The sequence below is a fragment of the Quercus lobata genome, chromosome 2 (genome assembly GCF_001633185.2).
Source record: "Quercus lobata isolate SW786 chromosome 2, ValleyOak3.0 Primary Assembly, whole genome shotgun sequence".
NCBI lineage: Eukaryota > Viridiplantae > Streptophyta > Magnoliopsida > Fagales > Fagaceae > Quercus > Quercus lobata.
Window position 1 is genome coordinate 92313001 of NC_044905.1, and position 25887 is coordinate 92338887.

Here is a 25887-nt window from a genome sequence, read left to right on the forward strand (position 1 = left end):
TCATCAAAAATAAAATCCCAAACATTTTAGTTAACAACAAATAATATTGCAATAGAGGGAATGCACATGCTAAAAGTTTCTCAGGTGAGCATCAATTCTCATTCACACACTCAGATGCAAGTAATCAAAAGATGTAACAGATTATTGACTAAGAAAAATATTTCGATATGAAAGACAATGTATTAGACGATCTAATGCTACTACGCTTCCAGTAGATGTATTGATTTCAAGTGGTGGTAATTTGAGTATCCAATTTTTAGAAGTCAGCACAATACAAACTCATTTGTTTACTACGGGGAAGAGGTTAAGCTGGCCAGACTCATAAACCTAAGTACTGTTTTACTCACTATAATATCATATTACAGAAGACCTTTCTCAGACTGTCAACTGAACTCTAATTGTAAAGAAAATCTAAATAATTGTTCCCCTCAGAAGAGAAATTCCTGTGTGGGCCTCCACCACCGTTGCCCCTAGTCCTTCTTACCATATGTCCATTTAATGGTGAGAATTGATGCAGATTGACCACCACCAGCCGACCCATTCCTCTTTGCAGACACACCATCAGCAGCAGAATTAGACTTCTTTATTGACAAATAATCGGGCAATCTTGTGACAAAAACAGTAAAAATTGCAGCTAAAGCTAATGTTTTGAGGATGCTTGCACCTCCACCCTTATAAAGGGACTTAACACCCTCATTCCTGATAATCTCTGCAAATGCATGCATTGAACTCTGATACTTAACAACTTCTCCAGAGGTCATCATCATCCTCCTATTTACAGTGTCCAATGGGTAAGTTGCCATCTTTTGACAAACTGCAACTCCCACTGCCATTACTGATGCAGCCAAGAAGTCATCCTGCAAAAACAGCAAGTGTAATTCAACATAATTCTGTATCATGAATGGATTGCTATTTCACACTTATCAGCAATAGCAAAACCTTTAAAAAAAATCTCTGAATTAGATGAAATGAAGATGCCACTTAGACAATTAAAATTAAAAATATTGGGAAAGCCCAATGTAACCAACAACTAAAGAGAGAGCGAAACTAATTTGTCAAGAAACACTTGGAAAAAATAAATCAAGGGTGACCTTGTTTGTAAAAAAGCAATGCATGCTGGGTATAGGGTCTATGAATGTCATCAACGCAATAGCCCCAATGACACTAAATTCTCATGTTTGCACTGACCTGTGACCGGACCCTGAGTAACATAAAGGGCCCGAAGATTACATGTATGCCAAAGTAGACCCCAGTACTTAATAAGTTTCTACAACATGAGATAGCAAATCCACGGTAGAGTCCAGAAATGCCATCTGATCTTATAGTTTTTTTGTAGACATCAATCAAACCTTTGAATTGCCTTTCTTCAATCTTATTGTTTGTCTTGATATCATTAGCTAGGCGAGTCTGGGCATAATCCAGGGGATAAACAACAAAATGAGTTGCTAAATTAGCCAAAGTTCCTCCTGCCAAGCCTCCGAGTAACCATTTCCAGTAGCCATCTTCTTTTTTGAAATTGGTTAAAGTCAGACAATAGTTGTTAAAGCCAAAGCTGATTACCTGTTGTACATATAAATACTGCGGATTTAATAAACGAGATTAGATGAGACAAGGAAGAAATAAACAACAAAAACATCTACAAATTTCTAATGGTCAAAATCAAGTTTAAGAAGCCCAGTTAATGGACAATAAGTTATGAAAGACAAAATTACTGAAAATTTACTCCAATGGAAACGTCGCTGATGATTCTAGGGATGTAGCCTCTCCAAAGGGATATGAAGCCTTCATTACTGATTGTTCTGGCGAAGCAGTTCACAATTCCTTTATAAGGCTTAGGTAGTCTACCTGACTTGATCATCTCATCTTGGCACTGGATCAGGAGTTTCACTCTCCCAATTGGAGCAGTTAGCACCCCTAAAACACCACGGATTGATCCCCAAATTAAACGAGATGGAGCAGCAGACTCATGCTTTTCCAGTGGAGCTCTTACAAGTCCTGTCAGCAGAGGTGAAGCAAGATAGGAGGCAGAGCTAGCATATGCTAGCAGCAAAGATTTGTGCAATCTGTCGATCGCATATCCACCAGCACTGGGAATGTTTTGTAAGCTTGAAGTCCAGGCTTGATGGTTAGGAAAGTGCCTGATGGAGAGGTAAGGTTGCACTCTTATCTTCTGGATTACAGATGGAAGTTGTGGCCCATCTGCCATTTTTGCAACTCAATTTGGTAACCTGCAAGGACATTAACAAATCAGACAATAAGGAAAGCAAAATAAGGACAAAGGATAACTCTTAAAATCTTAATAAAATTTCACAAAGCTAATGAAAGCATAAATGACATGCATATAATTATGCAGATATGGGTGTAATTCTCTAGTATGCTAAAGACATTTGAATGCTTTTTATAGCTTAAGACACTCTATTATGCAGTGCGTGTTGGATTCCCTAATTCCCAGACCCAAACATTGGAAACATGAATGTAAGGATTTATGGCCTTTGATACAACCATACCAAGTAGAATTTACATGCATCACATCTACGTGCAACACAACAGAACTAGCCACCGGAAGTTACAGATTACATTGAAATTCAATTTTTACCTCCAGAAAGAGGGCCAGTAAAGCAGACCCAACTAAGCTTACAAGTTCTATTGGCATAAAATCAAAACTAGACATAAATGAAGGGTCTGGAATAGAAACCACAATGCATTTGTTTCTCTCAACAAAAGAAAACAAGAAGTAAAAATATCAATACATCAGGTTCAGTAGCATATCCATTTCACATATATGAGAAAACTCCTTAAAGATTCAATAATAATATTCAGAAAGAAAAGCTTCCATAGAAGCCAAAACTGAGTCCACTTTCTGGGTCTTATTTTCCAGATTGAGATTGCACATAAATTTTTAGATACTCATAAAAACAATGCTTGCATCATGAACTGGAGGAGATATTCAAATGGGAAACAAAACAGAGACTTAAGATTTGCCTGACTATTTCTAAGACACCATTTAGTCATTTACACATTAAAATAACTAGACTACTACACTAGAAATACTTTTTTCCGCACCAAAAAAAAAAAAAAAATCATATCAATGTGGTCATACATTGGCACATTCTTTGGATATCTGTATGGGTTGGCCATTTCACTATTTGCTTACATTGACCAAAAACTTGTGAACAAAATCAGTGCCATCAAGCATCAAATTCTTGTGTTGAGGATATAACATCTTAGGGAGACTGCTTCACCTAAAAGCTTAAACTTATGGTTTTAGTCCCGGCTATATGATATTAATACCTCTACTCCCATCACCCTTTTCCCTTAAACTTAAATATTCTCTAAATCATCTTAATCTTATTTAATAATTTGTTCACCTCTACATATTAGATTTTTTAAATTTAAAAAAAAAAAAAAAAAAAAAAAAAAAGGAAAAAAAATCACAAAAAGAGGACTTTAATATCAATTTGAATTACAAATATGAGAGGGAGGAAATAATTATAAATTAAAAAATAAAATAAAAACCCAAGTCAGAAATGCTTAACAATATGAGAGTGATTTCAAGGAACCAGATAGAGCAAAAACCACATCAAAACATATTGAGACCTTCAGCTAAGCAAGGAGTGAACTAGTGTAATTTCATTCATTCAAAAATCCATTTTCTCTCATTTCAAAAACCAAAAAGTGCCTAAAACCACAGAGGCAAATTAGCATGAAAATAAGAATTTTGGGTCTCCCTAGTTATAAACACCATAGTGATTAAGAGAGAGAGAGAGAGAGAGAGAGATACTCAGTGCATAACAAGCAAGACTAGCTGTCTAGCTCAGGCTGCTCTGCTGTGAATAAGTGAATAACCGAATATCCAAGAGTGGAGGCCTAATATAACCGATGCACGAGAGTGGGCCCCAGCTCACATGTCATTCTAGTCTAGGAAAATTGATAAATACAAAAAACGTCTAAATGAAGGAATATGGTAATATTGAGAGACAAATGGAAGGGAGTTGAGAGACAAGTGCAAGCAGAAATCAATATTTATATATATATATATATATATATATATATATATTATATATATTATGAGATTAAATTCAATAACGATATTTGTATATATTAAGAGATTCAAAAAGTTAGTTATTACTTTTTCTTTTTCTGTCAAAAATACTACTAAATTAATTAACCAACAACTTAAAAATGAGGTTAAAATAATAAATTGGAAAAAGAAAGTTAGTTATTGTTTTTTTTACTGTCAAAAATACCTCTACCTAAAACTTAAAAATTGGGTTATTTTTACGTTGAAATGCCTTCCTCTTTCTTATAAACTCCTATTTTTAGGTTGATTTAAATTCCTACTTCTACTCGTTAACTCCCTACAAAATAAGATTACTCTTTTATTAATTTTAAAACTCCTCTAATCTACAAAATTCACCCCATGTATCCATTTTTTTTTTTTACTTCATCACGATGTATTTGTTTATTTTGTCCTTCTTTTTCTCTCTTTTTTTTTTTTTTTAAATTCATTACACTTCTAGGGTTATTTTTTTTGTGATTGGAAAAAGTAGATGCAAATTATTAATCTTTACCTATAAAATAGAAGAGTCTCACGTGTGCTCGGAGGCTAGTATATATTATGAGTATAAAACATCAGTTAATACTCTATCCTTACCAAATTCAGACTCATAAACTATATTTATATATAAATGTAGAGACCTCACCTAGGAGAGTGTAAGATTTTGCCATTTGCTTCATTCCTTAAAAATTCTTTTTATTTAGGCTTATAATCTAACAAAGTTTGCATTTATAAAGTAAAATATTAATTCATTGAATTAGTCAATTAAGTAAATATATTAATTATATATAGTTGTATGTTAATATTTATATTAAAGAAATTTATATGATTAATATTTCTAAAAAAAATTATATTAGAACTATTTTTATTTAGAATAATAATAATAATAATAAATTTTTAAATATGCCATTCTTCTGCGTGTAAATAGAACGTAGAGGAGCAGGTAAAGCCGTAAAAGCAGTACAAAATGGACAATGATGGTGATGGCCAGAACAGAGTGAAGGGATTCAAGTTCAACCCAACAAAACAGAAATCTTTTTAGTATTTTAGTGAAAGACTTTCTCTTTCTCTCTCTATCTCTTCTCTGTTGAATTGTCCTCTCTCTACTGTGTATTTTGTCTTTAGCTTTTTTCTTCCCAACAGAACAGAAAAGCCTTTTATTTTTAAATTATTTTGATTGATGGATGGGTATTGTTATTATAATACACCTCTCTCTCTCTCTCTCTCTTAAACTCTTTTTCAGCGTTTCTTTTTGGGTAAACTCTCTCTCTATCTTTCTTCCTCTGGTCTCTCTATGGAAGTAAAACAGTGTAAGACCCTTTTGGTTTGATAATATGCATCTCATGTCCACAACAAGTTAATAGACCCTTAACCATTTACTTAAAAAACAAAAATACTAAATACTAGTATAATAGTGTTTTGTAAGTCAAATGTACTTTCTGAGTCTATTAAATAATTGTCAGCCAAAATCAATGGGTTCTCCCTCCATATAGCAAAAATTTTATAGCACCAATGATTCTAACATAAGTATGCTTTTCATGTAGAAATTATATGGTGATAAGGTTATAAGGTTATTAAGGTTATTTTAAAAAAAAAGTTATTAAGGTTTATAAATATTACTAATAATTCCAAATAATGACTCATTTTTCAAAACAAAAAAATAATAATAATGATTTCTTAATTTTTATTTTATTTATTTCTTAATATTACCGGATTTGAAAAGAATTACATGTGTAAAAATGTCATGGTCAACAATGGAACATTCTGCTAAGTTTTTATTTTTTAATTAAAAAGTTATTAATATACAAATAAATTGTACTGCTTCTCCTAAACTATAAGTACATGGAAAATGTAATGTCTCCGTTTAATTTAAAATTTACTAATTCCTCAATTATCTTTTTGTAATAAGCACTCTATCCTTGCAGTTATTATTTTTGTTAAATTGACATAAACAAACGAATTTTTGAAAAATGAGTCTAAAGACTCACGTCAATGGCCTTAATGCCCTCCAATAACAAACAAATTTGACAAAAATTCAAAACTGACCCTCTAAGTTTCAACTTGTCATTTCAATCCTTTAAATTTCAATTTTGTCATTTCAGTCTTTTAAGTTTCAAATTTTGGCAATTAAGTCCTCTGTGACCCTTCCGTTAGTTGTTGCCATTTACTAACCAAAATGACGTCGTTTGAGCTATTTTTTTATTTCATAATTAAAAGAAAATGTAAAACTGTTATTACACAAAAAAAAAAAGAAAAAAAAAAAGAGAGGAAACAACATTGTTCCTGCTAAAAACAAAACACAAAATCCAACCCCACCCCACCGATACCTTGCCTCACCAATTTCTGAGAAAACAATTAAGGGGCTGAGGGAGAAAGAAAGAAAGAGGGAGAAAGGGAGATGGCGAGGCAAGGTATCATAGCTTAGGTCTGATTAATTCTCTTGAATGAAAGACCATAGCTTGGTGTTACAACTTAGTGTAAGTTTGGATCCACGTCTGAGTTTTACTTTTGCGTTTTGCGTTTTTTTCTTTTTTTTCTTTTTTTTTTTCTTTTCTACACGCGTTTCAGGGGACAAGCGCAACAATAGAGTACTGTTCAGTACTATTTGGCCCTTTTTTTTTACTTTTCTATCAATCAGTGGGTCCGTGCACTGTTCATGGACCCACAAATTTCATTTTTTATCAATTTTTTCATTAAAAATGGGTCCCACAGCACTATTCACACATTTAAAAATTATTTTGCTACAGTGTTTTCAGTTTTCAGTTTTCAGTTTCAGCAAAATAAGTTCTATCCAAACACACCCTTAGAGTACTCCTCAATTTCAAAGATAGTTTAAATTCATGGTGAATGATTCTTGGACTTCTCATCCATAAAGACTTCTTTGAACAAGGATTTCTTGGTGAGTTCTATAACTTCATAAACAAGTAGTTGCCTTCATCATTATTTGCTTAGCATATCCTGAAGTTATAATCTAGAGTTCAACAATTAGAAGTATGATGCATTTGAAATATCACATGAATCTGGCACCTTTTATACTTGAGCACAGGAATTTGCTACTTGTCAAAAGGCTTTTAAACTGAATAGTAAACTACAATAGCTATCTAACATAAGAGAATAACTCTTTCCCCCTCTCGACCTCTCACTCTTTCACTTTCCCTCTCTTTCTTTCTCCCTCAACCCCTTAATTGTGTTTTCTTAGAAATTGGCGAGCCAAGGTATCAGTGGGGTAGGGTTGGGTTTTATGTTTTGTTTTCAATGGGGAACAACGTCGTTCTCTTTATTTCTTATTTCTTTTTTTTTCTTTTTCTTTTTTTGTAATAATAGTTTTACATTTTCTTTTAATTACGAAATTAAAATAAAAAATAAAAAAGAGGCAAAAACGATGTCGTTCTGGTTAGTAAACGGCAACAACTAACAAAAGGGTAATTGACAACTTAATTGACAAAATTTAAAACTTAGAAGATTGAAATGACAAAACTGAAATTTAGATGACTGAAATGACAAAAGTTAAAACTTAGAGGGTCAATTTTGGATTTTTGCCAACAAATTTTATGTACAGTGATGACCTTAATATATTTAAATAAATAATAAAAAGATTACACGCCACACGTAATGGTCCTTCAAATTGTATGTCATGTTGCTTGTTATTTGAGTGTTAAGATTATTAACATGTATGTTTAGACACATTTTGATAGGAAAAAAAGAAAAGAAAAAGATGTTTCCTTTAATGTAAATTGTTCATTACAAAGACATAAGGAAAGATATTGCCATTTTTTAAACTAAAAGGAAACCTTAAAACTGATACAGGCCTTTATCAGTGTACATTAATATTAGGCGGAAGTCCTTTTATATATGTGTGTGTCTTTACCATAATTAGGGTAATATAAAAAATAAAAATAAAACTACAAGTTAGTTCAATTAAAAATATGCAAATTGTCTTTAACCTAAAGATAGTGATTGGTTGGGGTGATTTGTGGGGAGGAAAAAATAGAAGGGATTTGTGTGTTTGATTTGGGGAGGGGAATGATTTTTATGGGACTCAAGGGTTTGATGGGAAATTACCTATCTGCCATCTCCTCCCTCTTTTTCAGTGCTTTATTGCTTTATTTTCTTTTTCTTTTTCCTTTTTTAAACTTTTAATTTTTAGGTTTTTTTTTTCAAAATTTTTTAAATACTTTAAAATATTTATTAAAAAAATTATATATTAAGGGTATAAGAGTAAATTTATACCATCTACATTTGCTATCTTCTTATTTTTCTTTTTAAATAAAAGAGTTCTCCATTTTTTACACTTTTCTACCCACAATCAAACATGCATAAAAATAAATAAATAAAATATCTTTTCTATTCTTCCATTTTTCCATCCCCAATCAAACCAAGCCTTACTATAAATTTAATTACGATGATGATGCATCAAATTAAGTCCAACAAGCCCAATAAATTCAAAGACAAAGCAAAAAAGATTTTGATTGAAACCCTATTTCATTTCTCCTTTATAACACGATCAAGACTCCTCAAAACTTGATCAAGACTTATTAGCAAACTTTCTATTTCCACTTTCCACAAAAAATGTTACAACATGGTAATATTTATAGAAGCTAGTACCTAACAAACCTAGGGAGGAATAAGATCTTTTCATGTAAAAAGAAAATTTTTAAACACACATATTTTTATACTCTCTATTTGTAATTGTATCATTTTAGGGTTTTGATTAAATAAAATCTAAAGGTGTATCATGTGATGTGGTACAATATGCATTGTTAAATCGAGAAGATAAAATTTTAACAGTAAAAATTTTGAAATATTCTAGAAACCTATAGAATGACCAAAATACCTCATTAAACTTGATTATGACAAAAATATACCCGAAACCCTCAACAATTACCGGAATACCCTTAGAACCTAAAAAATGATTAAAATACCTTTAGAATCTAAAAAATGACCAAATGACCCAAAACCTAAAAAAAAAAAAAAAAAATGTCCAAAATCACCCTAAAACATTATTTTAAAAAAAAAAAAAGAAAGAAAGATCAAAATAACCAAAAAACCTAAAACAATGACCAAAAATACCCCATAACACTTGAAAATGACCAAAATATCTTTGAAACCCTTTAAAATTACTCTAAGGCCCTTAGAACCTAAAAAATAACTCAATGACACTTAAACCTAAAAAATGACCGAAATAACCTCGTAACCTAAAAATTACTTAAATACACTTAGAACCTTAAAAATGACCGTATTTTTGTCACATTCGGTGGTACCCTTACTTTTTTCTCACATTTGATAGTTTCATCGTTACATTAGGCAATACTAACATCACATCTGATTGTACTTTTGTTACATTTGGTGGTATCGTTATTCTTTTCTCACATTTGATAGTTCTAATGTCACATTGGGTAGTACCAAATCACATATGATCATACTTTTGTTATATTCAATAATTCTATTATTTTAAAACAAAAAAAAAAAAAAAAAAAAAAAAACAATAGTTCTATTATTTTTTAGTCACATTAGGCAATATCAATAGCACATATACTTTTATTAATTCATAACAATCTTGGTAATAATTAAAAGGTTAATAATGAATTTTCGCAAAATAGTTATAAACTTGAGAATTACAAAAATACCTGAAAATTAAGGATTTCAAAAAATAGTCCTAAAAATATATAAAATGACTAAAATACATTTTTAAAATTTCAAAATTAATATAAAAAAAAAATCACTGAAAATGAACAAAGTAGTGCTAAAAATACCTAGAATGATTACAATACTAAATATTTTGAAAATGACCATAATAGCATCAAAACCACTCAAATTGGCCATGTTATAGTGATATCTTGGATTTTTTTTTTTTTAGTGATGGTAAAGATATTTTGGTCATGTTAGAGATTTTCAAGACAATTTGGTGATTATTGACATCTCATGAGTATTTTAATCAAACACATCTCAACTTTTTTGGTGTCTTTATGGTGTTAAATTTTCTCGATAAAAAAAAGGTGACCCAAAGCAAACGTTATATGTTAGGAAACATTTGCTCCTCTAAATGATTCCAAAGAAGCTATATATTTAGATCATACAATGATGTAAATGTGAACTCTAAAGAAAAAAAAAATTGAAACCTAAAACAATTTAGGCCTTAGTGTGTTTTCTCGAAGAACTTAAAATTGAAACCTAAAACAAATTTAGGCCTTAGAGCATGTCCTTGAGGAACTTGATATCCCAAATATGAAGGGAAAGAGAGTGTAAAATTTAGATGCAAATAAATTATGCATTCTAATTAAAATAGCTAATGACATTCTTGTTAGGAAATAACAAAATGAAGCAACCAAGCAAAAGCAAAAACACACCTAACCAGCAGCAAGCTATAACTACATTTCAAAATAATTTTAGATTTCAAAGTCTGCCAAAATGCAATGTTATCAATAGTTAACAATTACATTCAATTGTTTTCAGTAAACATGAGCACTCATAGCCAACCTCACACGGGCAACATCACAAATCTAATTGTCAACTACATTGCATGTGTGCATACAACACATACTTTTGTAATCATGATTCATGAATGATACAAATTCAATCTCCCTTTCAATAAAAGAAAAAAATTCACTAAATTGTAGCATTTTCCAAAAAATTCAATCATCAATGAATACAAATCACTGTCATTTGAGTGACCGAAAACAATCATGTAATGGAATATTTCTATCATTTTCTATTATTTTGGAACATTATTCATTTTCTTTTAAAAGCACTAGATTTGATGTCAACTTGTATCGCAAATGTTCCGACCAGTTCTCCTACAAAAAGTGGACACTATTGATAAAGAAGCAGTTAAAGCAAATTATGTGAAAACTATAAAACAAGTGAATATATAATGAATTGCGTAAATCTTACTAATAAATTAAAAATGATCCAAGTGGTCTTTTAGGAGGGCTAACTTGGAGAGCATCTTGCTCTTCAATGTTCTTCACTCTCCCCATACTCCTATCGCAATATAGCATGAAATAAAAACAAGATAAGCAATAACATACATTAAAAAGTAAATAAATTTCACAGTTGAAAGATCCTAGAAATGTTTTCTCACTCTAAAGCATTTGTTGCCCTACAAGTTATACCACTCCATCTTTAAATCTCCTTTTACTAAACTTAAACTCCAAGTACTCTATTTTAGACTTGCTTAACCTAAAACATTTAGATTCTAAATCCTCCCTCCAGATTTGCAACAAAGGACAGTTCAGGGGAAGTTTATGTCCCCTTTAACCCATAAGGTTTTAGATATGGTAATTGGTGAACCTATGTACCACTAACACTTGTAGTTTGTGGCCTTGTGGATTTATTTTTTGCTCTGGCATTATTGGTTCAACCTATCAAAAAGTGAAAAGCTTCTTCCATTTCACTCATTGCTGAGAAAATATATTGGGAGTTACTAGGAGGCAAGCCTACCTACATGTGTGAGCAGAGAAGTCTCACACATAGAAACACAGGGCATAATAGTAATGACAGAGAAAGAAAGAGAGAGAGAAACTGGAGTTTGTGAGGAGAGTGTCTTTCTTGTCTCCACTAGCAGACAAGTGAGTTTGGCCTAAATGCCATGCATGGTTGAAACATATCATCACCTTTAAAAAAAAAGTTTCAAATATCTTACATTTTCTTCACCCTCATTTCATGAGAAAATATGTGTGAGAAAAGAGAGACTGCAACCCCACCAACCCAAATTTCCAAGATGGTTTCTATTATTTGTCAAACAATGAGGGGGGGGAAAAGTTAACAAAAGAAGAAAATTCAAGTTCTAGACAGCAATAAGAACATTCAATCTAATTAAACAAAGGAGGAACATAAGGGCCAAAGAAGAAGAAAAAAAATAAAGGAGGAAGTTAATTAATAAAGCAATTCAAATATTCCCTTGAATTAGAGTAACACTTAAGAAAGTGTGTTCGCTTTTTAAATTAAAGAAAAGGCCAATATGGCCTGCAAAAGCTTTCTTAAAATCTCAGTTATGAGTAGAAATATGGGTGTCTTTTTGTCCACCTCTTTAATCAAGTCTCTCAAAGACCAAGACAGTAGCAGCCTGACCCTGGAACTCATATATTTACACACTATGCAAATTTTCACTGCAACAACACACATGGGAAGGAGGGACAATGTTATAATTAGAGGTAAAGCAAGCACTACAATAAAAAATCCAAGGAAGTATAGTATAGAGCTATCTAGCTATAGCTTTAGCTTTAGCTTTTGACCTCCTCTCAGTCTATTGGTCTAAATTGGGAGAGAAAAAGTCCTAGGATCTAGTGAGTAAAGAAGAATAAGAAGTGCAATGGTTTAAGGCGTAAGGGAATCTGTTGGTGGGGTTGTTGGCTATTTTGCCTATTTGCTTACCTTGGGAGGTTTCAGAAATTAATGCAATTCATTCTTTGCAGGTTATTATGAGAGACTCATTTCAAGATATGGAGGACAGCGATTCTAAGGCATTGAAGTTCATTCAGTAGAATGATACTGAGATGTAGGGGATAGATGAACTCAGTTCAGTGGCATGTGAAATGGTTAGATTGATTGAAACAGTTACAGTTCCAATTGTAAGGGTTGATTCAGCCAGTCTCATCAATGGATGGAATGTAAAAATCGTGCTATTTGCTTAGTAAATAGGATTGTGCTAATTTAAGTCAAAACCCTATAAAACAAATACTTCCATAGGCTGGTGAAGAAAAGAAGAGTAAATAATATGGGCAATGTTTATTTCATATTGACACATACCAATTGTAGCCCATAGCTGTCATGATTTCAGTGCAAGAAGTGTGTACATAGTTGTGTGTAATAACTAATAACTGGTTTGCACTAATATTTACCCAAATAACATAATATCAAGACTCAAGCAGGCATATGGGCAATGCATTAGAGTGACTAGGGACAAGTTGCTACAAAAGTCCCGGTGAATCAACTTAAGCCTGGTCTCAAGTTGATAATCACTTCACTTCAAAGTGCTATATGGCATAATGGCAGTGAGGTTTTTTCTTTTACTAAGAAAAAAAAAAGGGAGAGAGGTAATGTGTGCCTTGAAATTGGACATGAGCAGGTCTATGACATGAGCAACTAAATTTACCTAGTGAGACAATCATAAAAAAATTTAAAAAAAATTTAAAAAATTTAAAAAAAAAAAAAAAAAAAAAAAAAAAAAAAACCTTGCCATTGAGTAAGCACTAGCATAAAAAGTAGCAGTCCGTTTCATTCTAGTTAGCCATCCAAAAATGCTATAGACTGATTCAACATGTCAATATAAAATAACAGGATGTTTCTAAAAATTTCGTTATATTGATCTACAATCTCTTAATTTTTTTTTTTTTTTGATAAATCAGGTACAAAAATCCCAATTCTGTACTAGCCAAAATGCAACACAACAACTCTCAAACTCTAAAACTAGAAAACACTCAAAACAAAATTCAAAATTTGATTCCAAGATGCTGCAACAGCTACATAATTACAACTTAGTTGTACACCACATAGAAAAGAAATGAAATAGAAACAAAGAAATAGTAACTCTATACCTATGTCCTCCCTAGGACATAAAAGAAAAAATTTATTTCTTTATAAAAATCCTTCCCCCTTAAACACATAGTTGTTGCCTTTTTCCTCTATTAACCAATAAAATAAAATAAAATACAAATAAATACAAATAAAATTTCAACACCACACTAACAAGAACCCACACCCCCTAATGAGCAGAACACAAAGCCACAAGTTTTGTAAAAACTGGATCCCTAAAAAGCATTTCAACAAGCACTTTCTTTGCCACTTATATGAAAGAACAATATTTTTTTTTTTTTTTTTTTTTGGAGAAACTATGAAAGAACAAAATTAGTACCTCACCAACATAGAAATTTGCCAACGTTACAGTGAAATGAAATTTCAAAGAGAAATTCCAAAATTTTCTCAAAAATCAAAAAAGCAAAAAGGGCACAAAACAATGAAAGAGAAATTAGGATTTTGTTTGATTTTTACCTTAAACAAAATCAAAACAAGTTGATCCCTTAAAAAACCCTCAGCGGTGAGTAAATGAGGACGCTGATGGGATGAAGTGAAGTTGATGGACATGGGAGAAGAAGCAATCTGAGGTTTTTTTTAAGAGAAGGAAAAAGAGGGAGCACACGAGAGAGGAACACCCTTTCCAAATAACAGTAAGATTCTAAAAATTTCATTAGTTGCCCAATTTGGAAAGAATGTGTAAAACTAGCATCTCAAGTTTTTAAAACTCGAGATTTAATTAGAACTCGAGTTTCTAAAGCTCGAGTTCAGTGTTTTTCTGATACCCTTAGCTGGACAAAATTACCACATGGAACCACGTAGAAATCGAGTTTATAAGACTCGAAATCTGCACAATATATCAATCTAACGCTTTTAAACGCTTTGTCTCAGTTCAAACACTCTCTCACTGCTCTGTCTCTTAGTTCAAACACTCAACTCTCTCAAACACTCTCTCTCAGTCTCTCAAACACTCTCACTCAAACACCCAAATCAGTCATCCTCAACCCCTTGGCGTACAACAAAAATCACCCTCACCCCTCTCTGTTTTTCCTCACTGTGGTGGGCCTTTTTGTGGTTAAAGTGGGTTGGGCTGCCTCCTGTGGTATTGGGCCCGAGTATTCTGAGTAAGAGAGTTGAAACCGGTCCAACTGCAACTTAATTTGGTCCAGCTTGTGCGCAAACTATGTCTCGTCTGTCAGGAGCACGCTTACGACAGGCAGAACGTGGTGTTTATCCTCTGTTTCTGCCGCAGGAGTAACTTTTCCCCAGTTTCTGTCGTAAAAGGAACTTTTTTCCAGTTTCTGCCACAAAATGAACTTTTCTCCAGTTTCTGCCGCAAGACTGAATTTTTTGCTATGTAGCAACACTTTCTACTGTGCGATAAAGCTTCCTACTGTGCGATAAAGCTTCCTGTTGTGCAATAAAGCTTCTTGCTGTGCAGTAAAGCTTTCTATTGTGCATTAAAGCCTTCTACCGTAAAGCCTTCTGCTATGCAATAAAGCTATCTACTATGCATTAAAGCTGTCTGTTGTGCTTTAAAGCTATCTACTGTGCTTTAAAGCCTTCTGCCGTGCAGTAAAACCTTTTGCAATGTGAATGACTACTCTTCGTTTTTACTGCAGAAATACTTTTCTACTTCCTGCACATAAACAAATCTAAAACCTAAAGAAAATACCCATCAAACAAATGTTAGTTTAAATGGGTTAGCATATTCTCAAATATATACATACATATATGAGTATATATACTTATACGTATTCACATATACATTTATAAAATATATTTTGCAGAACATGAGAAACAAGATATATGTATATATATACTTATGGTAGGATAATGATTAGTTTGTGTCAATAGTGAAACACATAATAACAAATAAAGAAGAAAGCTTCCGCAGAAAAGGTTTAGCTAGTATAATAGTTAACACAGTACATATAATAAAAAGGTGCTACAATAGAATAACAAGTAAAAAAAGTAAAAATACCACAGCAAGACAATTGATGCAGCAGACGTGATAAAAAACGTGCTACGACAGAATAACTAAATACAACAGATATAATTTATAATGAGAGAAATCAAATATATTTACAATCAAAATCAAGTATTGAATCTTCCCATAGGATAAGTAAACCAAGAAAGAACCCAAACTCCAACTTGTACAACCTTGTCATAGGCTTTTGCCATCAAAGTTGTGCATTTTGGAGAATAGGCCTAAATGGCTACTAGCTATTACTTTTGGGAACATCAAAGAGTGGGTTTGCTAAGAGGAAGGGAAAATATGGTCTATTGATGCATGCCCCTATTCCTGCCATATTTTCTCTCTTTCTTTTACCACTTTCTTTCTTTCTCTCCGTTCTTTCTTTACTCTTAGTTTTTTATTACTCTCTTGCCGTGTGTTGTTCCCCATTTGTGGTCTTTCCTTTTCCTGGGTCCCTCTCTCTGGGCGCTTACTACTCTCTTACCATGGGTTTTCCTTCCTTAAGTGCTTCCCTCCATTGGGTCTCTCTCTTTCCCTGTTTTTCCTTTTCTTCCTCTGTTTTTTCCTCCTCCATTTCCTCCTTTTTTCTGCCTGGTTACCTTCCTTTTATAGCCAACTAATTCAATGGGATTTCTCCCTTTTACCCCTAGGGCTTCACCAACTATTTTTGGTTTGTTGTGGGCATCCTTTCAAGATTACCCACTTATCCATTGGTTACCCAGACCACTGTCATTGTTCAGTTCATGTCTGTTGCACCACTACCCATTTCACGACAAAATTCCCTTTTGGTTGTTCCTGTTGTATACATCTACCTCACTACCTAGCTCTATGGCATGCATCAGATGGTCCCAACCATTTATTACTTCTTTTGGGTAAGATACTATCCCAGCAAGATATATTCCCCAAACGAAGTCACGGTAGGAAACCAAATATAGACCCCATTTTCCCCCCACCACCAAACCACGCCCTCTGAATCCCCTTGACCGTGGGCCCACCTCCCTTGTATTGGCTGGGTATAGGTTGGTGGTGCCCTGACCCTTCTGTGCTTGCTCTACTATCTTTTGTGTTTGCCTCCCACACCGTTTCTGCCATAGCAGATTAGCTTTATTTTGGTTTGCTCCGTGTTTTGTCTTATTTCTTCACGTGTTTCCTGCTACGTTTGTCATTTTCCTTTGGTTTGGCTTTTCTTTCCTTCACGTGATTCCTGCTGCTGATATTTCCCGCCGTTCCTTGTTTCTTTTCATCGTGCTTCTTCATATCAGTTTTCACACTTATCCTTTATACAAAAGAATTTGGGCCTTTGTGGGCCAGATAATGTTGACTGGATCAAAAGGGTCTTGGGCCCAATTTGTCTTTGTCTGCCGAAGCCATTCTATCAAGGAACTGTATTATGCGGCAGATCTGTATTCTGCAGCAGATTTGCATTTTGCTATAGATTGTTTTCCCTTGCATTTCTTTCTTTGGACCTCTCTTGCTCTTTGGTCTTCTTGGTGGGCCTTTGGGCGTTACTTTTCATTGGGCTTTCTTCCTCATGGGCTTTTGGATATAGATTTGCAAAAAATTAGGCATCAACACTCACAATCGGCTTCGGACTTGAAAATCCCATACCTTGAAAATACATTTTCCTCACAATCAGCTTCACCCTCACCCCTACAAATGGAAGTTCAGATTTTTTTCAAGTTTGAAGGTGTGTTTTTCTTATAAAAATTTGGGCTTTTTAAAGAAACATTCCATGTGGGTTTAGCCCAAGTGTTTGTGTTTGATAATTTCCCTTGTTAGTGCTTTAGTTTTTCTTGTTAGACGGATTTGTTTTGTTACTTGTATGATTTGGGTTGCTGGCATGTTCTGTTTTTGTCTCTCTTTTTTGTTGGTTTCTAGGTAATAATGCTTGATATGTGTTTACTTGTTGGGATTTATGTTAGTAAAATCTTTGTTATGGGGTGGTTGCAAATGTTGCAAAACTCTCTGAATCTTTGCATATGTCTTTACTTATAGTTTGAGTAGAAATTATGCAAATTTCTTCATTGGGCTCAAAATTAGAGAAATTTGTGCTTTTGTTTGTGCTCTTATTTTTGTTTTTTGTTCTTGGGTTATAATTACAAAAAAATTTGAAAAAAATTGAGGCTTTTGAGTTTTGATACCTTATTTTGTTGTGATTTTTTTACAGTTGATGAATAGATATTTTGTTTATGTTATGTTAAAATCTTACTACAATAGCGGGAGGTGGTTAGACAAGAAACTTGGGAGGCCTTTATTGCTGACATGCTGTTTTTTGCAAAGGTGTTTATCTGTCATTGCCATTTCCTGATTTTGCTTGGTTCTTATAATATATGCAAGCATGACTGTTAGTTATCCAATCATTGATCAGATGTGAATACTTAAACCTGTATTTGTACCAAATGCATGCTTCTGCAGGAGGAATGTATAGTTTTTAAGTATATTCTCAATGTCGTACTTCTTGTCTCTTATTTGTAATCTTAGTTGCATTTTCTTCAGGTTTTTCTTGTCGCTCTTGCTTTGGTAATTGATTACCACCTGGCTTTTTGGTACTTGGGGGCATTTTTTGGTAGGTACCTTTTTTCACGTCTTTTGCTTTTGCACATTAACTGGAGAAAATTTGTTGACATTCTAATAACCGGGTTGCTTTGTTCTATTTAAATGTAAGGTTTGGCCTCATAGTTTTACCTAAGTTTGTAAAAGTTATTTGAATTTATTATGATAGCAGTCTCTCCCGTGTTTCTTTATGATATGAATCTTCTCTCATTTGATAGTATGCCTTTGATAACAATATGATATTATAGAATATTCATCTAATTGTCAATGAACTCTAGCTCAAATTGCATATCCTCGCCTTGAAAGAGTAAAGTGGAGGGTGAGGTCATGAGTTCAATATCTTCCAGGTGCATGTCTAACCAATAAAATAAAAAAGAGTTTCTTCATTTAATTGTAATGAACAAACATAGCTGAACATAATTAGCTGTTTGATGAGTCAAATTTTCTTGGGTATATAGGATTGATCATTTTGATCAAAATGCTTATCTGGTGTGGTGTTCTCTTTGCAGTGATATATATTCTAACCCAACAGCCTGCCTACCAAGGACTAGGTAACAAATGAATATAGATTTTTCATTTGTTATTACTATTATTATTATTACTCTAGGGCAAACTTCTTGTTGATAAGATGCACTTGATAAATTCATGAATGCTTGTCTTTACAATTCAATAAACCTAAAATATTTTTTTTTTTATTTTTAATCAATTCTTTAGGTACTTCAAGTAAACTAACACCATTGCAGTTGGAAGCCTTGCTAACAAAGGGACACATATTAAGATTCTGGCTGGTTGGTTCTAAATACTTTTTTCTCAGAATTCATAATGTTTAACAATTTCGACTGTGTTTTCATCCTACTAAATGGGCAGAACTTGTAACTTTCAAAAAAATGTTGGCATCTTCGTTTGGAGTGATTCCTACTCTTTGTGATTGATTTCTCCTATCAGCTATTTCTATCTACAACCATACATCACCAAAAGAGGCTAGGCTACATCACCTTATTTCTGAGGTTAATTGCAACTTTCTACCCTAAACAACGAGGTCAATTGCAATGTTCATCCTAAACTATAAATTTTTGTAATTTACACTTATTCTGATACTCAAACTCTTTAACCCACACCTATAGACAACTAATACCCAACTACAATAACAATCAAATCAAAAACCCTTACCTGAGATATGAAATTGTGAGAGGGAAGAGCAATGAGAGAGGCAGTGTGGTGAGTGAGAGTTAGTGAGGCTAAGTGTATGGGTGAGAGTTAGTGAGGATGCTCTGTTTTTGGGTGAGAGGTTGTGTCTGTGTTTACAAAATTTTGTAGGCTGCGTGTTTATAAAAAAATTTTCAGCAAAACTCGAGTCTATAAAACTCGAGTTCTATTCAAATTTTAATTAAAAACTCTTCTTAAATATCGAGTCTTAAAAGACTCGGTTTTTGCTATGTAAAAATCGAGTCTTTAAGACTCGAGATCTACCATTTTAAGCCAACTCAGCAATTCAAAGCAAGCCAACTCAGCAATTCAAAGCAAGTGAAAAGCGAGTTTGTAAAACTTGATTTTTAATTAGATCTCGAGTTTCTAAAACTCGAGATGTTAGTTTTCTTAGATCTTTGAAACGTTGCCTAACTTACTACATAGAAGCCCCTCACCAGTCTACTCTGCAAATTCCCTCCACGAGAGAGGATACAAAATTGAGAGAGAATCACTTGTTTTTCATTTTTTTTTTTTTTTTTTTTGGCTTTATATACTAACCTAGTCTCCTAGTAACGGGTTTCACACTAAACTTAAATCAACGGTCACAATTAAAATACCACCAATTAATGGTATAGATTTGGGTGGGTACTGTACACAGCCACAGGGACCAACATCAAACTCACACATGATGTTGATCCAAAGAAGCTTTATAGCAATAAAAGTTCTCTAATGATCTGTGTATTAATTAATCGTCGAAGTGTGGAACTAGTCCTAACTCTCCTAAGCAGAGCCATATGCAATGGCAGATTCTCATGCCAATAAGAAATCATTGCAATTTTCAATATCACATTTTTGTCAACGCCAATCAAGAAGAAACTTTCAAAATTGATAAATTTAGGTAGTGCTAGAACACTTACAGGCAAAATCATTCCTCACAGAGGTTGTGAATCACTTCAAGTTGCCAAATCTAATGAAATCCTACACCCAGTGACCCAAATGAAGTTTAAAACTAGTAAACTAGTCTTAAAGTTCAATATGCTTCTTTCAAGACTCATTCTGCACCGAGTTTAAATGTGTAAATCAGTGAAAGAGCACTCATCAAAAATAAAATTGCACAAATTTAGTTAATAACAAATAATATTGCTATAGAGGGAATGCACATGCTAAAAGTTTCTCAGGTGAGCATCAATTCTCATTCACACACTCAGATGCAAGTACTCAAAAGATGAAACAGATCATTGACTAAGAAAAATATTTCGATATGAAAGACAATGTATTAGATGATCTAATGCTATTAAGCTTCCAGTAGATGTATTGATTTCAAGTGGTGGTAATTTGAGTATCTAATTTTTAGAAGTCAACACAACAAAAACTCGTTTACTACGGGGAAGTGGTTAAGCCTAGACTCATATATCAGAGTAAAGATGAGAAGATGAAGCTATCAGATCATAAGCAAGGTGAAGATATCAAATCAGATGCAAGAGCAGAGAATAAAGCCTTAAGCACAGAGCAATGAAACTAAAACGACAGTGTTTTTGCATTAGAGCTTTTGTATATACGACATGTAGTTTAATTGTTAATTAGAAGCTTTTAAGTGTTGACACATGAGATAGTTTGTAGCTAGCACGTGTGAAGGTGGTTCCAAGTTTGTTTAGGTAGTTACTGTTCACGCTTGTATATATATACAGTTTGCACTCATTGATTCTAATTAATGAAAATACAGTTTTTCCATCTTTTGGTTTTGTGATATGGTATCAGAGCAGATTCCCAAATTCCTCTAGGGTTTTGTTTTCCTTTTCAGTGCTGTATTTTTAGTTTCCTTTTCTCAATTTTCTCGAGAAAATCCCCCCTGTTCTTGAGAAATTTTCCTTTCCTGAGAATTGTTTGCTTTTCTTGAGAATTGTTTTGTTTCCTTTAGAATTCTTTTGCCAATAATGTCTTCTGCTGCGACGAATGGTACTACAGAATCTGAGAATCCATCTCCTTCTTCTCCATAAGATTCACTAGTGGATGACTCTCTGTTCTTGCATCACGCAGAAAATCCAAGTCTAGTTCTTGTTACACAGCCTTTAACAGGTGGAGAGAACTACTCAGCTTAGGCTCATGCTGTGAGAAACGCTTTGCTCACCAAGAACAAATTAGGGTTCATTGATGGGACTTTGACTCTCTCATCACCATTTGTGTCTACTCCTTTAAATGTGCAAGCTTGGATCAGATGTGACAACATGGTTGGTACATGGCTAACCAATTCAGTCTCACCAAAACTCCAAGCAAGCATCATCTATGAAGACACTGCCTTGGAAATCTGGAATGACTTGAAGAATCATTTTGCTCAGACTAACAGGCCTAGAGTCTTCAATCTTCAAAAGCAAATCACAGAACTTCATCAAGGTGAGATGTCCATCACTGATTTCTTTAAACAGTTGAAGGTGTTTTGGGATCAATTACAGAACCTTAGCCCTTTTCCTACTTGTACTTTTGGCAAATGTCTTTGCAATATTAACAAGAGGCTCACTAATTTGCAAGTAAAAGAGTCTATGATGAAATTTTTAATGGGATTGAATGATTCTTTTTCCCAAGTTAGGACTCAAGTCTTGCTTATGGATCCAATCCCTTCTCTTAGTAAGGTTTACTCTTTGATAATTCAAGAAGAGACACAAAGAACAGCTTCTAATGCATCTGTTGTTAAAGTGGATTCTACTGTTTTAGTTGCTAAATTGTCCAATGATCATCATAGTACTAATTCTAGTGGCAAGGGCAAGGACAGGCTAGTTTGCACTCACTGTGGCAAGATTGGTCACACAGTGGATAAATGCTATAAGTTGCATGGTTTTCCACCAGGGTTTAAGTTCAAGAATAAGTCTTCTATGGCTCATCAAGTCTCTTTAGAATTCTTGCCCTTTGCTTTTCCAATGCATCACCAGAATTCTACCTTTACACCTGAATAGTGTCAGCAGCTTCTTGCCTTGTTTGGTGCTTCAAGTTCATCTCCTGCAGTACCATCTCAAGTCAAACAAGCTTCCATGGCCAATGTAGCTTCTTCTTCCACTTCTGCCAGTGTGCTAATGTCAGGTATTGATCTTTCCCACAGTGTTTTCTCTGCACAAGTGATCGATAGAAGGGCTTATGATAGATGTACTTGGGTGTTGGATATTGGAGCTACTGATCATTTTGTCTGTTCAATTGATTTGTTAACTTCAATTACTGCTACTATGCAGTCCTTGGTTCAATTGCCAAATGGGGGATCAGCACAAGTCACTCACATTGGCACCGTTACTCTTTCTTCTTCTCTCATCCTCACTAATGTTCCTTGTGTTCCATCTTTTAGTTTTAATTTGCTATCTGTTAGTTCCCTTACCCTTTCTCAACCTTATTGCCTTGTTTTTCTTTCCACTTATTGTTTTATCTAGGACATTTTATCTTGGAAAACAATTGGGGTGGGCAAAGCAGTTGATGGTTTATACTTGCTACCATGTGACAGTTTTCAACATACTCCTGCTTCCTCACTTGCTGATTACTTGGTCAATCACAAGTTCAATGCAGTCTTACCTCCTTTCTCTGCAACTAGTTCCACCAATACCTCTTCTCAATCTACATATCTTTGGCATGCAAGATTAGGTCATCCTTTTGACCTTAAACTTAGAGTTTTAAGTCATGCTATTCCTTCTTTGTACTCTTCTTGTAATAAGGATTGTCAAGTTTGTCCTATGGCCAAACTTAAAAGACTGCCTTTTCCTTTTAATTATAAAATTAGTTCTTGTGCTTTTGATTTGATTCATATGGATGTTTGGGGTTCTTATTCAATTCCTACTTTGGATGGTTTTAAATACTTCTTGACTATTGTTGATGATGCAACCTAAGCCACTTGGCTATTTTTGATGAAATCTAAGTCTGATGTTAGGCCTTTGTTTCTTTCTTTTTACACTATGGTTGCTGCTCAGTTTGGTCAAAATATAAAGTCCATAAGAACTAACAATGCCAAGGAGTTTGATATGTCAGATTTTCTAAATTCTCATGGTATCATCCACCAACACAGCTGTGTTTACACTCCACAACAAAATTTTGTTGTGGAGAGAAAGCACTTTTTGTTGTGGAGAGAAAGCACTAGCATCTACTTTCCATTGCAAGGGCTTTACAAATTCAGTCTCAAGTTCCTCTTCAATTCTGGGGTGATTGTGTCTTGACTGCTACCTATCTCATTAATAGACTTCCATCCCCTTTGTTGCATGATAAAACACCTTTTGAGCTTTTATTTCATAAGGCACCAGATTATACTCATCTCAAAGTCTTTGGTTGCTTATGCTTTGCTTCTACCATTGCTCACAATAGAAATAAGTTTTCTTCAAGAGCAAGAAGGTGTATATTCCTTGGTTATGCTCTTAATGTCAAAGGGTATAAACTTTTTGATCTTGACACTCATTTTGTTTTTGTTTCAAGAAATGTTATGTTTCATGAGTCTGTATTTCCTTACTCTTCATCTTCAAGTGGTTCTACTTCCTCAACATCCTTGCCTTTACCTTGTGCTCCTTCTGTTCCTATCTTGCTTGATGATCCTATTTTGTCCAAGCCTGCTTCTTCTGCTCTTTCTCATGGCTCTGTTTTTCAACTTCATCATAACATTGATGATGATTTTCTTGATGAGGTGCCAGTAGAACCTCCTGAACCTATTGCTAATCCTATTCCACTTAGAAGGTCTTCTAGGTCCCTCAAAAAGCCTTCTTTTTTGTAGGAGTTCCATTGCAATCAAGTATCTTCTGTCATGCCTATTTCTTCACCTCAGTCAGGTACTTCTCATCCTCTTTCTTCTTATCTCTCATATCAACATCTCTCTCCTTCATATAAGACTTTCTGTTGTGCCATTTCCTCTCTTGTTGAACCTACTTTCTATTACCAAGCTATGTCTGATCCCAAATGGCAAGTAGCCATGGTTGCTAAAATAGCAGCTCTTGAAGCTAATAACACATGGACATTGACACCTTTGCCTACTAGTAAGAAGCCCTGTTAGGAAATTTAGATCCCGGTTGATAGAATTAACAAGTTATAAATCCAAGTTGTTAATTAGATTTATTATCAATAAAACTTGTTAAAACAAACAAACATCAATATCATGTCAAAATCATGCAGCAGAAAAATAAATAAGACAATATATGATGACCCAGGAAAACTAATGAAACAAACTAGTTTTACAGTAAAAAACCTGGGGGAAAACCTTCCCAAAAAGCAATTCACTATAGTAAAGAGAAGTTTCAAATCTAGTACAAAACATTTGTCCCTAGACTTTACAATCCCCGTAGATGAACTCACAGCAGAAACCTTCTACTACTTCAGAACCTTTGAACTCTTCAATATATGAACGCCACCCTTTGATGCACGAATCCCAGTACGTGACTAACTCACCAACTTGAAGAAGATTGTTGGCTGCAAAGTTCTTCACTTCATCAACAATGAAGATCAAGAAGCACTTGGTTACAAAACCCTAAGGCGCAAAAGACGCAGTAGCTTCTTTTAGAGAGAATAAGGCATCGGTCACATTTTTGCATATGTTCTCCTTGTATTCTCTTATGTGACAGCCTCTAAAATAAGGCTTATATAGGTCTAGGGTTGTGAAAAAAGAAACCCTATACAAATACAAAAACTTGGGCCGAAAATCAGATCTAGAAACCTGAATTCCCGTAATCTCGATCGATCGAGAGGTGTCGAGCTTTAAACTTCAACAAATACAGCTATCGAGAAACTATCGAGGAGCTGTCGAGGAGACAGGAGCTTTCTCAATCGATCCACCAGCTATCGAGAGGTGTCAAGATTGCAATAACAATCAATTGAAGAGCTCGATAGATAGCCTAGCTGTCGAGAGCTGTTGAGCAGTTGTCAAGCAGGTGTCGAGCTATCTGTCCAGCTTTAATGAACAACTTTTCTACACTTGTTTCTTGGTCCAATCTTCATGACTTTAATACTAGACTTGAACAACATGTTTCTTGAAGTATTAAATACATCCTAGATCTATCCAATTACAAGTGCGTTTTGTCAAAGGATAAGCCAATTACATAAAATAGTGACATATGTTCCTAACAAGTGAAACACATATGTCCTAACAAGCCCATTGGCTACAAGTGGATTTATAAAATTAAATATAAGGCAAATGGCTCTATTAAGAGGTACAAAGCTAGGTTAGTGGCTAAGGGCTTTACCCAAAAGGAGGGAATAGACTATTTTGAAAAATTCTCACCAGTAGCTAAGATGGTTTCTGTCAAAGTTCTTCTTACCGTGGCTGCCATCAAAGGGTGGTCTCTTAGTCAATTGGATGTTAACAATGCTTTTCTACATGGGGCTTTGGATGAAGAGGTGTATATAGCTCTTCCACAAGGGTTTCACAGCCAAGGGGAGGTTGTTTGTAAGCTCAACAAGTCCCTTTATGGTCTCGAGTAAGCTTCTAGGCAATAGTTTGCCAAGTTTTCAAGCACACTAATTCAGCTTGGCTTCATTCAGTCCAAAGCTGATTATTCTTTGTTAAGGAAATGTGGTGATATTTTCATGGTTCTATTGGTGTATATAGATGATGTCTTGATAGCCTGCAATGACAAGGCTGAAGTTGACAGGT

At 34.0% G+C, this 25887-nt stretch overlaps 2 protein-coding genes and 1 long non-coding RNA gene across 7 annotated transcripts; 2 read left to right on the forward strand and 1 right to left on the reverse strand.

The window, feature by feature from the left end:
- Positions 1-220: 220 nt before the first annotated feature.
- Positions 221-3866, reverse strand: LOC115977210 (ADP,ATP carrier protein-like). 5 transcript variants are annotated; one of them, XM_031098925.1, is made up of 4 exons: positions 3782-3866; positions 1724-2228; positions 1189-1578; positions 221-857 (listed from the first exon to the last, which is right to left on the reverse strand). In XM_031098925.1, exons 2-4 carry the CDS (start codon positions 2204-2206, stop codon positions 471-473), a joined length of 1260 nt encoding a protein of 419 aa, XP_030954785.1. In that variant the 5' UTR covers positions 2207-2228; positions 3782-3866; the 3' UTR covers positions 221-470. The 5 variants fall into 5 exon arrangements, with proteins under 5 accessions (XP_030954785.1, XP_030954787.1, XP_030954783.1 ...); XM_031098927.1 differs by lacking the exon at positions 3782-3866 and adding an exon at positions 3598-3753; XM_031098923.1 differs by lacking the exon at positions 3782-3866 and adding an exon at positions 3537-3753.
- A 13905-nt stretch (positions 3867-17771) lies between these two features.
- Positions 17772-18867, forward strand: LOC115976112. Its single transcript, XR_004088257.1, has 4 exons — positions 17772-17828; positions 18045-18114; positions 18611-18652; positions 18816-18867. It is a non-coding gene; the product is annotated as an uncharacterized LOC115976112 (long non-coding RNA).
- A 2647-nt stretch (positions 18868-21514) lies between these two features.
- LOC115973845 lies at positions 21515-24018 on the forward strand. Its single transcript, XM_031094086.1, has 4 exons — positions 21515-22168; positions 22238-22633; positions 22700-22987; positions 23551-24018. Exons 1-4 carry the CDS (start codon positions 21515-21517, stop codon positions 24016-24018), a joined length of 1806 nt encoding a protein of 601 aa, XP_030949946.1.
- The last annotated feature ends 1869 nt before the right edge of the window (positions 24019-25887 follow it).

Excerpts from the sequence above, each read along its gene's own strand:
- LOC115977210 (XM_031098925.1), bottom strand. The coding sequence starts at position 2,206 with ATGGCAGATGGGCCACAACTTCCATCTGTAATCCAGAAGATAAGAGTG. Across the intron at positions 1,579-1,723 it reads TCAGCGACGTTTCCATTGGA|TATTTATATGTACAACAGGT; the intron begins GTAAATTTTCAG and ends TTAAATCCGCAG. Across the intron at positions 858-1,188 it reads TACTCAGGGTCCGGTCACAG|GATGACTTCTTGGCTGCATC; the intron begins GTCAGTGCAAAC and ends CTGTTTTTGCAG.
- LOC115973845 (XM_031094086.1), top strand. The coding sequence starts at position 21,515 with ATGGTTGGTACATGGCTAACCAATTCAGTCTCACCAAAACTCCAAGCA. Across the intron at positions 22,634-22,699 it reads TTAGTTTTAATTTGCTATCT|GACATTTTATCTTGGAAAAC; the intron begins GTTAGTTCCCTT and ends TGTTTTATCTAG. Across the intron at positions 22,988-23,550 it reads CTTGTAATAAGGATTGTCAA|GCACCAGATTATACTCATCT; the intron begins GTTTGTCCTATG and ends TTATTTCATAAG.